Source organism: Rhipicephalus sanguineus, chromosome 5 (assembly GCF_013339695.2).
Source record: "Rhipicephalus sanguineus isolate Rsan-2018 chromosome 5, BIME_Rsan_1.4, whole genome shotgun sequence".
Taxonomy (NCBI): domain Eukaryota; kingdom Metazoa; phylum Arthropoda; class Arachnida; order Ixodida; family Ixodidae; genus Rhipicephalus; species Rhipicephalus sanguineus.
In genome coordinates, this window is record NC_051180.1 from 12,209,983 (window position 1) to 12,227,094 (window position 17,112).

General features: G+C 46.0%; 1 protein-coding gene across 1 annotated transcript in view; it reads left to right on the top strand.

Moving 5' to 3' along the window:
* LOC119393105 (uncharacterized) overlaps nt 1–17,112 on the top strand; it is a 95,417-nt gene that overhangs the window by 32,256 nt on the left and 46,049 nt on the right. Inside the window, exons 6-13 of the mRNA XM_049415862.1 lie at nt 5,170–5,293; nt 6,203–6,317; nt 7,502–7,638; nt 9,036–9,137; nt 10,211–10,379; nt 10,592–10,692; nt 13,608–13,763; nt 14,204–14,545. Coding sequence (XP_049271819.1) covers nt 5,170–5,293; nt 6,203–6,317; nt 7,502–7,638; nt 9,036–9,137; nt 10,211–10,379; nt 10,592–10,692; nt 13,608–13,763; nt 14,204–14,545 — 1,246 coding nt within the window. The remainder of the gene's footprint in view (nt 1–5,169; nt 5,294–6,202; nt 6,318–7,501; nt 7,639–9,035; nt 9,138–10,210; nt 10,380–10,591; nt 10,693–13,607; nt 13,764–14,203; nt 14,546–17,112) is intronic.

The window sequence follows — 17,112 nt, forward strand, 5'->3', positions numbered from 1 at the left end:
TTTTGGTGGTGCCTTCGTTTATCATCTTTTGTTCCCCTTACACCTTTCTCAAGAGCAGGGTATCCAGCCGGTGTTATTATTGGCTAACCTCTCTGGCTTTCCATCTACGGTTTCTCCTTTGAAGAAACTCATTGGAACAGTAGAGGCAGGCCATCTTCTGATGGCAAAAAAAAGAAAGAAAGACAAGCAGAACTTTCTCGGTTGAAACTGAGAATCATTAAACGGACCCTGAAACGGTTTTGACGATTTTGTACAAACACATTGGGCCGGTAGAGCAAGTCAAGTCCTAAGGATCATTTACAGATCAATTTAAGCTCTGTGCGTAAACTGTGTAATTTATTACAAGGCTTTAAAGCTGCGAATCGCCACCGATCACAGCGGCTCAGCCAAACGCGTTTTCAAGCCGCCCACTTCCATCCAGTGCGCGTCGTATTGGAAGCCCGACGTCACGCCGGCGGCTGATCTGATTGGATCCACAGTCCACGTAACAGGCAATTTTTTTTCGACATAACTGCGAACAAATGTTGTTCGTGATCTTTGAAACTCTTTATAATTTGTTTTCGTTAAAAACCAGTCACTGATAAAGCGAACAGAATCGCAATTTCACTGCATGTGATACCACGCGCTCCATGTTGACGTGAGCTGCGCGACCAGTGTGTATTGCAAGGTTTTTGTCTGACATCATGAATTGCCATTGCTGCGTTGTGGGCTGCAAGTCCAGCGATTGGCGACAAGTGAAATGCGACACCGTATGCCTTTGGAAGGCAGCAGGCTCGCCGCGTGGCTGCAGCGCATCGGACTCTCTGTATCGGATCGACAGCAGGATATACAGTGAAACCTCGGTGATACGATCACAGCTCATACGAATTTCGGGGAGATACGAATTTTTCGTTGGTCCCGGCCAAGGTCCATTGGCCTGCAATGTAATGGAGTACGGTTGTTGCGAACTGATTTTCACCCAGCGACATTTGATACGAACGTTCGCTACCACCCAGGTACTAAGAGGTGCTGTCCGTGCTGTCGCGCAAGACGCGCCAAGTACGTGCGAGCGCGAGAACGGGGCATGCGCGCCGCACCGCCAAATCATCAGAACTACGGTGCAAGAAAAACACTTTTCTTACGGTCAGAATAAACCTTCAGAGACGCGCCACGGCCTCCGAGTGTCGCGGGTCACAACGCACCTGCTTCACTAATTAAGTGCGCGCGTACGGGCCGCATATTTACCAGTGCTTGTATGATTGATCACATCTAAAAACTTAACTGACAATCATTCAGGATTTTTCCTGACGCTGTCGCAGCCTTGACAAACAACAAATGAAAATGTACGCCAGCTTTCTTTTGTCGCATGCTAATTTTCCATGCTTTCTGGTGATATGAATTTCGGATGATACGAATATTTTTGGTGGTCCCGTGATATTCGTATCACCGAGGTTTCACTGTACGCGTTTGCGGTCGCCACTTTAAGCCGGAAGACTACGGGCTCAGTTCCGTGTTTATGTAGTGATCCGGCCTCGGTCTGAAGAGGTATCCCCTCAAAGCCGACGCACTGCCGTCTTTGTTCCTTCCAGGTGGAAAGGTAAGTTCACAATCGATCCAGATCATGTGCTGTGTGTGCATAGTGGGCGGTTCGCACGTGGGCACTCACAAAATTATACGTAATCTCGTTAATTATAACTATAACGACTCCGTCTATTCAATGTAATGTGGCCAGTTTCGCAATAATTATATATACGCAGAATGTTCCTCACCGCTTTGCGATTTCCAGCACTGATTAAAAAGTGACAGGGTGCATGTGAATTGAAAACAGTGCATTTGAAACCTCTGCACAAGTGCGTACGTCGTAGGGCCAGCTGGAAATCCCCGGTTCAAGTGTACGGTATGCGGTGTCGTATATAATGAGCTCAAATTAAACCCCGCAATAATGCAACTCGTGTGCGACGACGTTGATATAATACTGCCCGGCGAGACTGGTAGGCGGATCACTGCTGCCGCCCTCAGCACGAAGCGCCGGATGGCGAAATGGCGTGTCACTGTATGGGTCGAAACCCATTTCGGCTCATTTGGCGCAACCGTTCTTCGAGGCCGGGGTCCATTCTCAGCAACTGCCTGGACTGCCGTGAAACAAAACACACGCTGCTCGGATGGCGCACGCAGGAGACGGACGATCAGCCGAGCCAGCGGCCCAGCGCCTGACCCACCGGTGGCTACTGCGCTGGCGTCGACTTACCGGAAGTAGACGACGCGACGGCACGCAAGCGTTCTCGCATGTCACATCGTGATTCAGAGCCTCTTGAAGGCGGAGCTTAGCCCCGAGCGCTCGAAGGAAGAGTTGAGGGTGAAAGTCGGAGTGGAGGAGGAGGGAAGCTATTTATTATACGTAGCTCTCTTAATAAAGGGTGTTTCGACTGAATTATGGTGCCAATGATTTGCCAGGCGACAAACCAGGCTAACCTCTCCGGGATTTTCATTAAAGATTATTGTCTCTCTCTTATCTCTCCAGTAATGGTCTTAGCAAAAACGAAATGTCAAAAATCCGTTTCAGGGGCCCTTTAAGATCATTACAACAGGAACTTTTAAGGCCGAATAAAGCAAGCTACCAGTTTCCACCAATCACTGCATAATCGCCAAAATCACCACCAAGATGGCTCAACACCAACGTTACAATATTATCGTTGCGGTCGGTATGTCGAAACTGGGCAGATGTAGCTGTTCATATCTAGGGGATGCGATAAAAAAGTTTTGGCACGCAATCCCCAAAGATTATTATAAAGGGGCTCTTACACGTAACTCTATTGTAGGTGTCAATGGTATCAAAAACAACCGCAGTATTGCCCGAAGGGCGAGATGGCGCTTGTTTTTCAATGACGAAGAAAAATAAATTCCCGTAATCTGTGAAAGTACAGGGAGGCAGAGAAATGTGCAAGAGATTAGTGAAAACTTAGCGCTTCACTGAAACACGTTAAAACGGATGTGAGTGAGCTCCAACATGTCGTCCATCGACAAGCCATGCCGCGGTGCCATCTTATGCTCCTACAAATTTAAGGGATAAAAAAAATGTGCACCATTATGTATGGATTTGACCGCATGGCAGCCAATTACATAAAACGTGTCATTTATAGCGACAGGCAATTTAGTACAGCTAAATAGGAAGATACGCTAATTGGTTGTCCAAACAGATCTCACAAGAACACTTGCTTCATTTTGTGTGGCAGAATGCATTATTTCCTCCGCTGATATTCTGCGTGACACACATTTAAATTCCACTCATATTACGTAAAATGCCACATCTATCGCTATTCAAAGAAAGTATACATAATGCTGCTGCTTTACTCAGCACTAACTTCATTCCCAAAACAGATCGCTAGTGGAGCTTGTTTGCTTTGGTCACAGCGGCGTGGAATGCGCTGATAGCGTTACTCTTTAAAACTGACAAAACTGTTTACCATCTTAAATTTAGCACGTAATCAATAGTGCTACGCTGAAGCGTATTCATGACTACGTCGACTTTTTGTAATTATAGCATTAAATGCTCACACATTTTTATTTATTTCTATTGTTGCTGGTGCACGAAGCTATTCTGCCAATTCACTTTTTGCTTGTCAGATCTTTCCAGCTGTGAGCGTAGTCACATGCCAATCTATAGATAGCAAAATATTACGCACGTCTAGCAGATAACCTTTTTCGGGTGGCTCTTTCTTGCATAACGTGCTCACGATCTCGCTTTCTTTCTAGCTGTGCATTATTAGGGGTTGTCATTTGCTGCAGCGCTCTTTTTTTTTTATAATGTAGCCGCTCTAACGTCCCCCTGTGTTATGACGTTTTCGCTAGAATGCACGGCACGAACGGATCAAAATAAACCTGTGGACACCTCGGCCCCGTCACTATTATATAAAGTTAGTTTCGCGTTTACTGCACGCTACGTCAGACCAGTGCATACACACACCAACTCAGCGGAAACGCTACTGTGATAGCATGCGTGCACACAACGCACAATACAGCAGCGCAATGCAGAGCGCTGCTGTGCATGCCTTTGCCACCGAACCGATTGAGCGAAACGTTGTAGGTGCTTCCACTACGATTCGTCATTTTTGCAGCCTATTGTATATCTCGTCTCTAGAAACCTTCTAAACGTATCCGCGAGTGGCGCATGTGCCGTCAATAGCGGTAGAGCACGACAACACCGACGGCGCGAATGCGCCTCGTGCGCGAGCAGTAAAAAAATTATGAGAAGTAATATGTAATAATCAAATAAAATAATTAAAAATTCAGTAAGAATTTATGCAGTCGCACTCAACGTGAAAGCTTTAGGAAGTGCGGAGCAGTGATTCGCCTGCGCTTCGGCGACGCTGGCGTTCGCGGGCAAGCATGCGCTGGCGTTGCAAACGTACAGCCTGCTCGGCGTCTATGGTGGGAAGGGAAACCTTCATTTGTGATGCAGTGGCACCTTCTCCCCTCCTTTCCCTCCTCCTCAACCTCACATCTCTCCTCCTCACCCTCACTTCCCCTTACCACCCCCTTGCTAGATTATGCTACACATGGCATGATGCTCTACCCTCCCCTCCTCCTCAGACTCACTTTCCTTTATCACCCCCTTATACGTACACGAATATGCTATACTTTACCCTCCGCCTCCTCATTTCCCTTCTCCTCACCCTTACATCGCCCCCCCCCCGACCCTCACTTTCCCGCCTGCTTGTTATACTATACTATACATGACTGTGCTATAAATGTCTATGATACACATGGTTTTGACTGGGTGCCGCTAGCGACGACATGAGATGACAGCATACGACAGCCTGTACCCCTAAAGTGCGGAGATGAAGGAGATGACGGCGATTTTCGTGATCGTGTAGTTTGTTTCTATTACATCATCAAGTGTTGCTCACGCAGCAGACACGTTATTAAGGAAACAGTGGTTACAATTTAGTCATCGCTAAAGTCTCCATAACAGTGCAACGATTTCTTTCAAAACGAGCTGTACATACTGATTTCAAGAAATGTTTAGCGCATAACAAACGCACGGACGACAAAAGGACGGACGCAAAACGAACGCTACGTGCCGTGTCCCTCCTTTTTTCGTCGGTGTGTTTATTGTGCGCTAAATATTCCTTGAAAGCACGTGCTACCACCAAGCCCGAATTCCAACCCTTGCACATATTGACGCTGCAGTGGCCTGGACAACGTGTCAAGTCTGATGTGCGTACAGATACTGAAGCGGTTGGCTTCCATGGGACACACTGTCATCTGCTCCATACACGCACCCAGTGCCAAGATCTTTTCGTACTTCGACATGGTGAGAGGTCTTCTCACTCGTCGCACGCTGTTTTAGCACGCCATTGTATTTATTTGTCCCATTTGTATGACGGGTTACTCTATGATGACACGCAAATATTGCTTTGAATAAGTGTGTGTCGGTTAGTTGACATTAAAGAGATACGCTTCTTATGTTTCGTGATTGAGTGGCTGTCGCTGAGATTTTCCGACGCACTTCGAACATATTAAGATAAGACAAAAATTAACGTGAAGAACGGCGCTAGATTTTTCGGCGTCCTTTCTGATCTGTTCTTCTTTCTGTGTCCTTCTAAGATGCCCACTCTTCCATCCTAACGATTGAAATGTATCAGACGTCTAAATTTCAAGCAGCTCGGCTTTGTGCGATAACTTCTGTTATCAGCCACAATAAATGGGGACGCGAGGAGGAAGTAAAAGCATGCCGTACTCATGAGCCATGACTCCTGTGTGGTGCAATACAAGTGCGGGCTTTGCGAAAATAATATTCTAGAGATAATCGATCGACTATTTACGGCTGGGTGTTACAAAAAGCCTTGCGTAACGCGAAGCTCCGGGATATGGGCCTTCTGAAACATTGAACCTTTACTTTTTATGGTACTATTATCGTGCACTGATAGTGAATTGCAGGGCACGAACTACCATACGGCTAAATAACGAAACTGAGTAGACCCCAAGTTATTCTGCTGAATAGTAATGGAACGCATGCGTGTGCAGTAAAGGAGCGATGCGTCATGGTTTGTATTTTTTTTCTTGTTGTGTTGCGAATGTATTTGTTTTAATGCTTCAGATTGCCACACACAACTGTCTAATTCGACAAAAGCGATATTGGCACGAGGAAATGCGTTAATGCTCGGTCTGAGACACAAACGAGCTTCAGTGTCACTAACTACTCGCGCCCTTTTCTTCGCAGCTGTACATGGTTTCTGCGGGTCGTTGCATCTACAATGGCAAGGTGGACAGTCTGTTAGGCTTTCTGACGAGGCATGGTCTGCAGTGTCCGCAGTTCCACAACCCTGCAGACTACAGTGAGTTGAACACACGAAGAGTAGACTCGTAGTGCCGTCATAACGGAAGGTACACAGTCGACGTTCACACTTCACATTTTCATGTTTTTAGCTCTAGTTTCCTAAGGAAGATATTATATTTAGAGCTAAAGAAAAGAACAATAATCTATCGGTAGATATGCTGAACACATTTCCGTTCAGTTTGTTCAGATACAACGTGTTGTTTTACTTAACCGTTGCGCAGGGAACGGAGTCAGCAATCTCTGCCGCGTGTAAAATAAAGTTGCACATCAGCCGCGGACGTACGCCGTTCAGTGAACATGGCTTCCGCGTTCCCGCCTTTTCTACAGCGTAATCTACAGATGTGAAAAGGAACGGACTCTGGCCGATGTGATGTGATGAGGTGCAGCACTAATTTGATGACCACGTCCAATTAGAACGGCGAAATCAGGCAAGGGCGTCCAATCAGAAGTGGCGAAAGCTGTTTGATCAGCGCATCCGTGGATCAGGGCCGAAAGCTCGGTTTCGTGTCCAAAGAACGCTATTCGCATTAATAATGCCCACGGTGCGTCTGCAAGTTACTTTTGGATGAGACTCGGAAACTTGGGAGTGACGCTGTCGGAGCAGCAATATATCGGCGAATAAACCATTTTTACCTCTTAGACTGAAAAGAAAGGAGAGAGGGAAAGGTTCAGTGAAAGGTTAACCGGGAGAACAATTTTCCGGTTTGCTACCCTACACTGGGGGAGGGGTAAGGGGGACGGAAAAGTAAGGAAGGAAAATGAAATTTTCTTTTCTGGTTCTCAATAAAGTTTATTCCTCCTCCTTGTCAGTATGCGGGTACACGAGAAGAATAGCTGATGTGACGACGCGCAAAAATATTATTTGCATAAATTTCTAGTTAAGATGAGTCAGTCTAATGCCTGTAATAGAAAGAAAGAAAGAAAGAAGGAAAGAAAGAAAGAAAGAAAGAAAGAAAGAAAGAAAGAAAGAAAGAAAGAAAGAAAGAAAGAAAGAAAGAAAGAAAGAAAGAAAGAAAGAAAGAAAGAAAGAAAGAAAGAAAGAAAGAAAGAAAGAAAAAGAGTCTTCGGGTTGGCTTAAGGCGCTGTTGGCCGTCATATTTTTTAGCTTGTGCTTCGTAATCAATAGGGTCAAGTGTTTAATGCAGCGCCGAACTAACATTGCTTCTTTTTTTTCTTCCGCAGTCAGCGAAGTGGCGTCTGGCGACTACGGTGACTACCGCGACATACTGAGCCGTGAGTTCGAACTGCCGATGCCCGACAGCAGCGAAGCCACTAAAGGCACGAAAACAAAGTACGGAGGTCTCATCATGACCAGCGAGGTGCGTGGAGCGATTGCTGTGTTCGGCAATGGCCGTTCCCTTCCCCCCTGTCTCTCTTTCTTTACATCCTTAATTTTCAAACCCCGCATCCTTGTATCCCTCCATCCACGTAGAATACGCCCGAATGTACATGATCGCAGCGGCCTCTTCGAAAGGCTGTTCGAAAGGCTATTCGAGAGGCTATTCGATTTTAATAACATACGTGTAATTTATATGACCAACGGACACGTAATATTTACTTAGCTTCACAAAATGTTTCCAAGGTTTTCTAAAATCTGGTGCTTAAACACGCAGTTGATCGCCCCACGTAGCGTGTGCCGTACTTTAATAGCACTGGCATAACCAGGGGGGCTTCAAACCTCCGGAAAAATTTTCAGTTTTCCATGTGTATACATACACGCACACATACAAACGCATGCACGAACACACACAACGGGTTGCTGGACCTTACTACTACTATTTAGGCTTACAGCGCACTCTGACACGCGGACGAAAAAGAGACACACGAAGATACTACTACTACTACTACCCCCCCCCCCCTCCCCCCGAGAACAATTTCTGGCTACGCCCCTTGTTAATGGTGACTAGCGTCTAATGTCAGGGTGATGTTATAAGAGACGTTGCAGGAAGAGAAATTTCCTTTCAGCGATTTCACAAGTAGGCTCATACTCACGTTGTAGATATTATAACTGCAAATTATAGAGACCATACGAAGACTGCCAATGGTAAGCAAGACGTAGTCGAAGGCAGCTGAACGCTATCGAAGCCATCGATAGGAAAGAACCGTTGTGTCAGGACCTTAAAAATACGATCATCCGTCCAATATATCGGCTGACTGAGTAAGCAAGTCGAACTGCATCCGTTCTTCTTGAGGCAAAAATTATTACCCCAAAAAATTAAATGCTTGGATTCAGTCATTCACTAACTAAGTTAACAAAACGTTCCTTTAAAATGTGGACACGGCTATTGTCATTTATCTCTTCTAAATGCACTTGCCATAGTTGAACAGCTCTCGATATTGTAATTTTTTGTAATTGGCATAATTTAAGACATTTAGCATAGCTAAGTATGGAGAGTACGAAACGTAATTTCCTCGACCATGTTATAATTCCGCAAATGATCCTGAATCACCACTGCTTACAAACGCCGATGTTTTTCAAACGTTTATGGAGAGAGAAATTATTTTTTCAAAGCCAATTCTTATACTACAGAAATAAGTGTTCGTTGTGTAAAAGTGGGGGCCATAGAAAACATGCATCCCCTTTCGTCCTTTGTCTGGGCTAGTAATACGTTAAAATCAATTTTAATTCCGCGTTATTTCTGCACAACGTTCTTTGTGTAGGATCAGAGATGTGGACAACGTAATATCAATTTCTTGTTGTTTGTTTTATCTACAGCAAAAGGCAGATGCCAACCGGATGTACTCTTTCAAAGTCAACCAGTTTCATCAGTTCCAGATTCTCCTTAAGAGGTGCTGGCTTTCGGTTTTTCGTAACAAGGTCAGTGTTTTATGATTTTGTGGTCAATATTAGCTCTGTTGTTGATATAGAAAGTATAACATCTTCTTCATAATTGCAGAACACCCGTGAGTCCGTCAGTTTATTACATCAGCAAGCATAGAAATATTAGAATGGGATAGTTTTATTATAACATCAATCTTGACATATGCTCAGGGAAACTGTAATTCATGCATGAAATTTTAGTCACTGCCTGTTTACAATAAGCCCATAAAATTGTATTTTGCGTCTTTGATCGTTATTCTTATTTTAAACTGTTGAAACGAAGGATGGTCGCGTCGGGAAGATGCATAATTAGTGATTTTGCTTAAATAGCACCACTAAATAGCAAAACGATTTTTCTCGCATTAGTAAAGTAGCCTTCCACGATACCAAAAACACCCCGCTTGCTGCGAGAAGACGCTTAGTAAGCGAGAAAACGCGCAAACAGAAAATACAGGTGGCGACGCCACTTTGGAATTCCCGCACCATTTGCCGTGACGTCACATACTTTTGACGGCGCCTGCTTGGGTCTACGTAGTTCGTAATCGGTTAAATCGAAGTACATTGTCCTCTGAGGGGGCCAGAGACTTGACATAACGAGTTTGTGGAAATTTCGTCGAGCCAGTGGCGCCAAAATACGTTAAATGCTCTTTGAAGTCCCTTACGTCACGAATTACAAAGCTCGGCGCGAAATTTAAAAAGGAAACTTTGAACTTGGTTTTCTCCTCTAATAATAAACCTATGGTGGTGAAATAAACTACACAAGAGTTCTCCGCGCACATTTTATCAATCTAAACCAATTCATTGTTTCTCTTTAGTGTCCCTTTAAAACAGTGCGTTACAGGGGTGCGGCGAGCGACAGACAGATGGACAACGCGTCATGGCGCATAAGCGTCGGCTTTCTTGCAGCACAGTTCTAGCATGAATTGTACCTGAGCAATTTTGCGTTTGTGCGCGTGCTAGACATGTAGAGAGAGACGTTAAGAGGAGGCACGATTATGTACAGTGCTGCCTTAAGTTTGCCGACATGTGATCAGTACATGCATCTGCGTGTTCACTATTGTTGGGCGCAGGTGGCTACTCCCCTGCGTATTGTAGCATACGTGGGTTTCGCGCTCATGTTGGTCATCCTGTACTACGACATCGGCAACAAGGCGAGCACGGTGACCCACAACGCCACAATGTTCTTCTCCATGTGCTGCATATGCGTCTTCCAGACCATCCTTCCCGCCGTCATAGTCTGTAAGTCTTGACATGTGCGCGAGACCGAGCACCATTTCCGGTCACAATACTGGGCGTGTATGCACTTCTATGCACAGCGAATGCACAAGAGAGCCAGTTATTTTTGTTTCAGACCAAAAAGCAGAGGAAACTAGGGGCGTTTTGAAGTTCGCACGTTTATCAAGGAAATCGGTGACCTCTTTGACAGCTTAAACCCCTTCACGTTTTTGCAGTTCCCGTAAACATCTCGGTACTGATGAGAGAGCAACGGAATTGTTGGTACAGCCTCAAAGTCTTCTACCTGGCGAATTACGTCACAGAGATTCCATTCCTGGTGAGTGATGGTGTTCATAATGGTGCACGTATAGCCGCCCTTTTAACAGCGGTGCTGTTTAAGCTTGCAGTAGCGCCGTTTGTCGCCCGCACAAAACTGGCGAAGCGGGGGAGAGCGAAGCTAAGAGAGGTGGAAAGACGAGAATAGGTATGCAACGCAACGGTAGGAAAGGTGTATGATGAGAGTAAATGCGTAATAAATCATAGTGTATAGTATAGCAAGGGGGTGGGAAAGCGAAGTGATGGTGAGGAGGATAGAAAAGAGAAGGATAGGATAAAGCACAGCATAGTCGTGTATAGTATATCATTCAAGGCTCCACGTGGCAAGCGGATGGGAAAGGGAAGGAGCGATGTGAGGGTGAGGAGGGAAAAGCAGAGAAAAAAGAGGAGGGTATACAGCATGGTATACATGGCATAGTATATCAAGGGGTGGGAAAGGAAGTTTAGGGTGAGGAGGGAAAGAGGGGAGAAAGTAAAGCATGGCCATGTATAGTAGTGTATATCAAAGGGTGGGAAAGGCAAGTGAAAGTGAGGGGGAGGAAAAGGGAAGGGGAGAAGGTACAGCATAGCCATGTATAATAATATCTGGGGTTTAACGTCCCAAAACCAAGATATGATTATGAGGGACGCCGTTGTGGAGGGCTCCGGAAATTTCGACCACCTGGGGTTCTTTAACGTGCACCTAAATCCAAGTACACGGGGCTCAAACATTTTCGCCTCCATCGAAAATGCAGCCGCCACGGCCGGGATTCGATCCCGCGACCTTCGGGTCAGCAGTCGAACGCCATAACCACAAGACCACCGTGGCAGGGCATAGCCATGTATAGTGTAGTTTAGCAAGGCGGCGAGAAAGGGAAGTGAGGGTGAGGAGCAGTGATGTAAGAGTGAGGATGATCAAAAAGAGGAGGGGAGAGGGTAACACATAGCCATGTATAGTACAATGTATCAAGGAGTGGGTAAGGGAGGTGAGGGTTGGGAGGAGGGAAAGAAGGAGGGGAGAGGGGAGCCATGTACAGTATATCACGTGGTGGGAGAGGGAAGTGAGGGTGAGGAGGAGAAGGAAGGAAGGAAGGAAGGAGGGGAGAGGGTAAATCATTGCACAGCCATGCATAGTATAGCATAGCAAGGGGTTGGGAAAGAGAATTGAGGGTGAGGAGGAAAAGAGGAGAAAGGAGGAGGGAGAGCGTAAAGCATAGTATAGCATAGTATAGCAAAGTGTGTGAAAGGGAAATGAGGGCGAGGAACAATGATGTGAGGGTGAGAAGGAGGCAAAGGATGAATGGGGGTATAGCATAGTTTAGTGGAAGAGGGAGGCGAGTTGGAGGCATGCTAGGGAAGGCCACCGGCTCAACTGTTTCATTAGTCTTCGCACCACTAGTGCGAAGCTACCCCAATTTTTTAGACCTCCGCTACCGAAGTGTACGTGAACTGTAATGAGAATTGCTTACAAGTTACCCTTCTATCTGCACTAAGTCCTTTCGCATAGTTCGCTATCTGCAGTACTTTTAAGCGTGCGTACCGGTTCTTACTGCAACCGAAAAGCGCTACATTCAAAGTTGTGTTTCATTGCATAAGGTGCCGAGACTAGATTTGTTGTAATCCTCCATTGCATACATTTGTACAGCTTAAATTAGTTTAGTAACAAATTCATGATACTGGGATAGTCGGTTCTGAAAAGCATACGTGGCGTATGCATGCACATCTAAACAAACAAACAAACATGAATCTCATTTTATTGGCAATACCTTGAATCGTGCAAATGAATAACTATTCACAAGATCTTTTGTAGCTCGAAGCATGGCCGAAGAAGGTAGCCTAAAAATCATTTCTAACACAATATATGTAGAAAGAAAGAAGATGGCTTTTAAGGGCTCGTTTTTCTTTGTTAGACACAATACTAATGAGAACTAACAGACAATAATGCCAATGAAAGTATAGGAGATGTTATTTGCAGTCCCTGCCGGCGGCAAGTTGTATTTTCGTCCACTTTACTTTCTTCCCATTTATATTCCAATTATTACAAATAACATCCCCTATACTTTCCTTGGCATTATTGTCTGTTAGTTCTCACTAATATTGTGTCTAACAAAGAAAAACGAGCCCTTAAAAGCCATCTTCTTTCCTTCATTCATAGCAAGGGTCTCGTTCTGGCAGACTTGACGCCTTCAGGTAGTATGCGAGGGATTCTTGGTCAGCTACCAGGTCGTAAAAAAAAAAAAGATCACCTTTAACGTGACGCCAACAGGCAGAAAAAGAGTGTTCCGCACTCGCGGCCATGGCTGCGATCGGCGCTGACTAACACTCCTAGGTTTAAATGCACATATATGCCCCATAAATTGGATGGGAGGATGACCACCGCCGTAGCTCAGTGGAAGAGCATCGGACGCGTTATACGAAGGTCGCAGGTTCGGTCCCTCTCAGCGGCAAGTTGTCTTTTCGTCCACTTTACTTTCTTCACATATATATTCCAATTATTACAAACAACATCTATACTTTCCTTGGCATTATTGTCTGTTAGTTCTCAACAATATGTGTAGCTGACTTCAAACTGTAGTGTCTTGTAACGCACACTAGTGTCAATGACTAACATTCAGGCTGAACATCAGCGCCGACTGTTAAGGTCATAACGTGTGTGGGAACGGGACCACGTGTGGGAGCATGTAAGAGGCCGCAGATTATTCATGAGTCCCAGCAGAATCTCTGGGACTCACACGGGGCTCATAGTAACGCGAAGGTGGCGTTATTCGGAACCGCCGTCATCCAGAAGATGAAATTCAGAGGTTGGTGCAACATGTGATTCCAGTTTTAAGGACAGAATAGCTTGCTAGACATGATCTAGTGTTACTTCTACGTCAACTCAGCACCCTGTTGTTAAATCACATTAACCCTTTTACCCTGCACCCTCTCTGAGCGCAGGTCATACCAAACGCTGTGTTGGTGGCTATCGTGTACTATCCGACGGCACAACCGAGGGAGCTGTGGCGTGTAGCAGGCGTCATGCTCTTCTGCGTCCAAATATGCGCGGTGTCGCAGGCCATGGGACTCATCGTGTCTGCAGTGTCCAAGTTGCAGGTGAGACGGCAGGGTTCCCAGCAAACTCTTTATAGAACGAGATAAGTTCAGAAAGGAGGAGTATATTTTGATAAATTCATGGCGTCGGTCTTAACTAACCATGCCTTCGTGCTGGCCAGGCAGCAGCAGTTTTCTCATCTTAATCGCTTGCGCAGATGTCGATGTACATCACTAGAGCTACAGAAGACGTACAAAGGGAAATGAAGCGTAGGCGGGGGTGGCGAAATCAGATTAAGTTGCGTAATTGGGAAGTCTCGTATAATGGACACCAGTGTTAATGTAAAACATGGGTGAGTGACATTTGCCTTTCAATGTAGCTCGGTGACGATTGTGGCCGTATCAGGGGCCATCATTGCTGCCCAAGTACTTCATACTCTTCGTTAGATGTACTTTGGTTCACTGTGCGTCAATGCGCCGATATTTTTCCCCCTGTCACACAGACGGCGGTGTTCCTGGCCCTGCCTATCGTGTCTCCGGCATTTTTCTTCTGCGGCTTCTTCGTGCCGGCCCACCTGCTGACGCACTACGCGCGGTGGTTAACGGACATCTCGTACATCTATTACGGCTACAACGGCCTACTGCTGTCGGTGTACGGCTATGGCCGACCGCCTCTGGAATGCGACCAGTTCATATGCCTCTACGAGGACCCGGCACAGTTCCTGGAGTTCGTCGGTGCAGCGGACAAGAAGTTTTATGTGCTGGTGCTCGCGCTGCTGGCTTACGAGGCCATATGCAGGACCATCGCCTTCATCCTGCTCAAGATCAGGCTAGCTAGGAAAGAGTGACGCGTTTCACTTTGTGCCGCTGCGAGGTGACTTTTCATGTGTGTGCGCGCGCTCGTATGTGTACATCATGGTGTGCGAACGTCGGGCATTTGGCTTTGTTTTTCGTTTGAGCTCGAGCCCCTTCGAAGCGGGAAGCACGGCTATTGGCCTGGAACACGGTGTCTGGAACTACCACCATCACAGTGCATTCCACGGGTAAAGAGACGCCGTTGAGGAAGCTACGTGAGCAGACGCGCTGGAGCGGAGTGTCAACCGATGGAAGTTGGTATCAAGACTACAACGCCAATTTACGCGGCAATTCATCGACGTAAAGCTGACATCACCCGATCTACGGCTACAAAGCCACATGAAGGTTTATCGCCTACTCCTTGCTGACGATCGAAATAGCGCTGAGTGAGCGCTGCTGTCGTTTTAGCGCTTCTGCAAAGTTGGCTTTGTCGTGAGCGCTCGCGTGGGCGCGTGACTTTTTGCGGATCTGGGAATTTAATCGTTTTTCTTACTTAAGCTGCATCAGTTTTTAAACAGTCTGTGCGAGTAATATACAACGTCGTGAAACATTTGTTATTGTTTGTAAAGATTGTATCACAGATCTTTTTGGTGGATTTTCGATAGGGTAATTGACGATGACATGCCCATGCACATTTTTTCTCTTCAAATGTTCATATTTCACGTTTATTTGACCACAGTTTGCTTCGTAACAATAACCAGTTTTTGAGTGAACGAAGAAAGAAACAGCAACGCCACTCGTTCATCTTGGTCTATTGCACTTGACAGCGACGACGCTCCTATTGGCTTTACACACTCTCCGTGAGTACTGTGGGGAAGGAACACGGCGCAATAGAAGACGGGGACAAAGGAGGGCAACGCACTGTGCGTCGTCCGTGTTCCTTCCGATGTTTCACCAACACGCCCAAGCTCCTACACTAAGAAGCGTAGAAGGAAACCATATTTAAGGCTTCACTAAATGTAGCATTGTACTGACAGAGATGGACTACGTTCTAAATTTTGTTGTTCTAGGCGAGCAAATCTCGGCGCTCACGACATTCGTCTTCTGGCTTTTACACCAGACCACTCGACTTCTAGTTTGCTGCACCAGAGCCACTTGTTCCATGATTACCGGATGGCCTACTAACTGCTGGCGATAGCATTATGTATACAGAGCTTAAACAGTAATCTTGCTATGCTAATTTGGAGCTTTTATGGAAGCACAAAAGAAGAAAAAGGTATTTCAGCGATCACTGAACAAGGCGAGTTCACAAGATAACCGCTGCTAAGCGTTGCACGAAAGTGCTACCGCTAAATGAGATAAACAGAGTAAGGTCGCTAAGGATGAGCAACACCACTGGAAGTGCTGAAAATGTGCTACAAGCGTAAGCCCTGAAGCAGCAAGAAACTTTATTACAGTGCGATACTTGCATATGCCACATGTCGAACTAGTCTTGCACTAAGCGCCCTTATTCGAAACGTCATTGCATGTACTAACGCTCATTCGAGTGATGAACACTAAGGAACGGAGAACATTTCACATCAATGTAAGCGCACGGACTTTATCAACCATATCTTGCACCACGGCTGACCACATGTGCTCATGCGACTGATTGCATGTGTCCGGAAAGGACAGCCTAGTTGTGGAATGCTTGCCCCAGTGCGGAATAAACTGCAGATCTGTGTTCTTGTACAGTAAACTGTGCGTGCTGATTTTCGCTTATCGGTGTCACTGTCTTCTGCATGCCACCTTAATGAAAATAGGGGTTGTGCTACCACCTCGTCCATATCATACCTCTGAACCAACCTCACCGTATAGAAACGCCGACTCCTGAGGTGGGTGGTAAGAACGATGAAAGGATGATTTTTTAAATGCGGACGCGTTGAAAAGCCCCTGTGGCAGATAATTCGGTGTCGGCGTCGGCGGCGTCGTCCGTGAGCGAAAAATCTCGATGGATGCAAAGAATAATAATCAGGGGTTCAAGCCGGAATCAAACCCAGGCATTGTGATGGGCGATCAGGCGATCCTACCACAGAGCTATGCCAGTACTTTTTCTTTTCTTTAATGCGTGAAATTATTGCCTTCAGCATTTGTCAACTATTCCCAATAGAAATCATAACTTTAGAATTACCCTCATGTGCACAAAACACAGTCGCTTGAAATCCAACTGGGTGGTTTAAAGGCACACCCATTACATCATCATCGGCTGCAGCATCACCAAAGTATGCAGGTATGTAGGTGTGCATATTGGCTTTCAGGCGCGTAGTGGGCACTTCGCTACTTCGCAAAAGGAAGAATTATGACGTAGTGTGCACTTCGCAACTGTACTTGCAGTAGGAATTCTAGGAGAGTTTTAAACGGCCACAGGCGTTCCTTAATATCATGAATCATTCGCAACTAGCGCAACTTTCTGTCGTTCTAAAACGTTCCTTTCCTAACGGCACGGTTGAGGCAGCAGCGTAGAAAGTTGGGCAAGTTGGTGAGGGTTAATGTCAAGCTGCGCGGTGGGACGGGACACGAACACGGAAGTGAGAACGAGCGCAGCTTGTCTCACTTCCTTCTTCGTGTGCCACGCAGG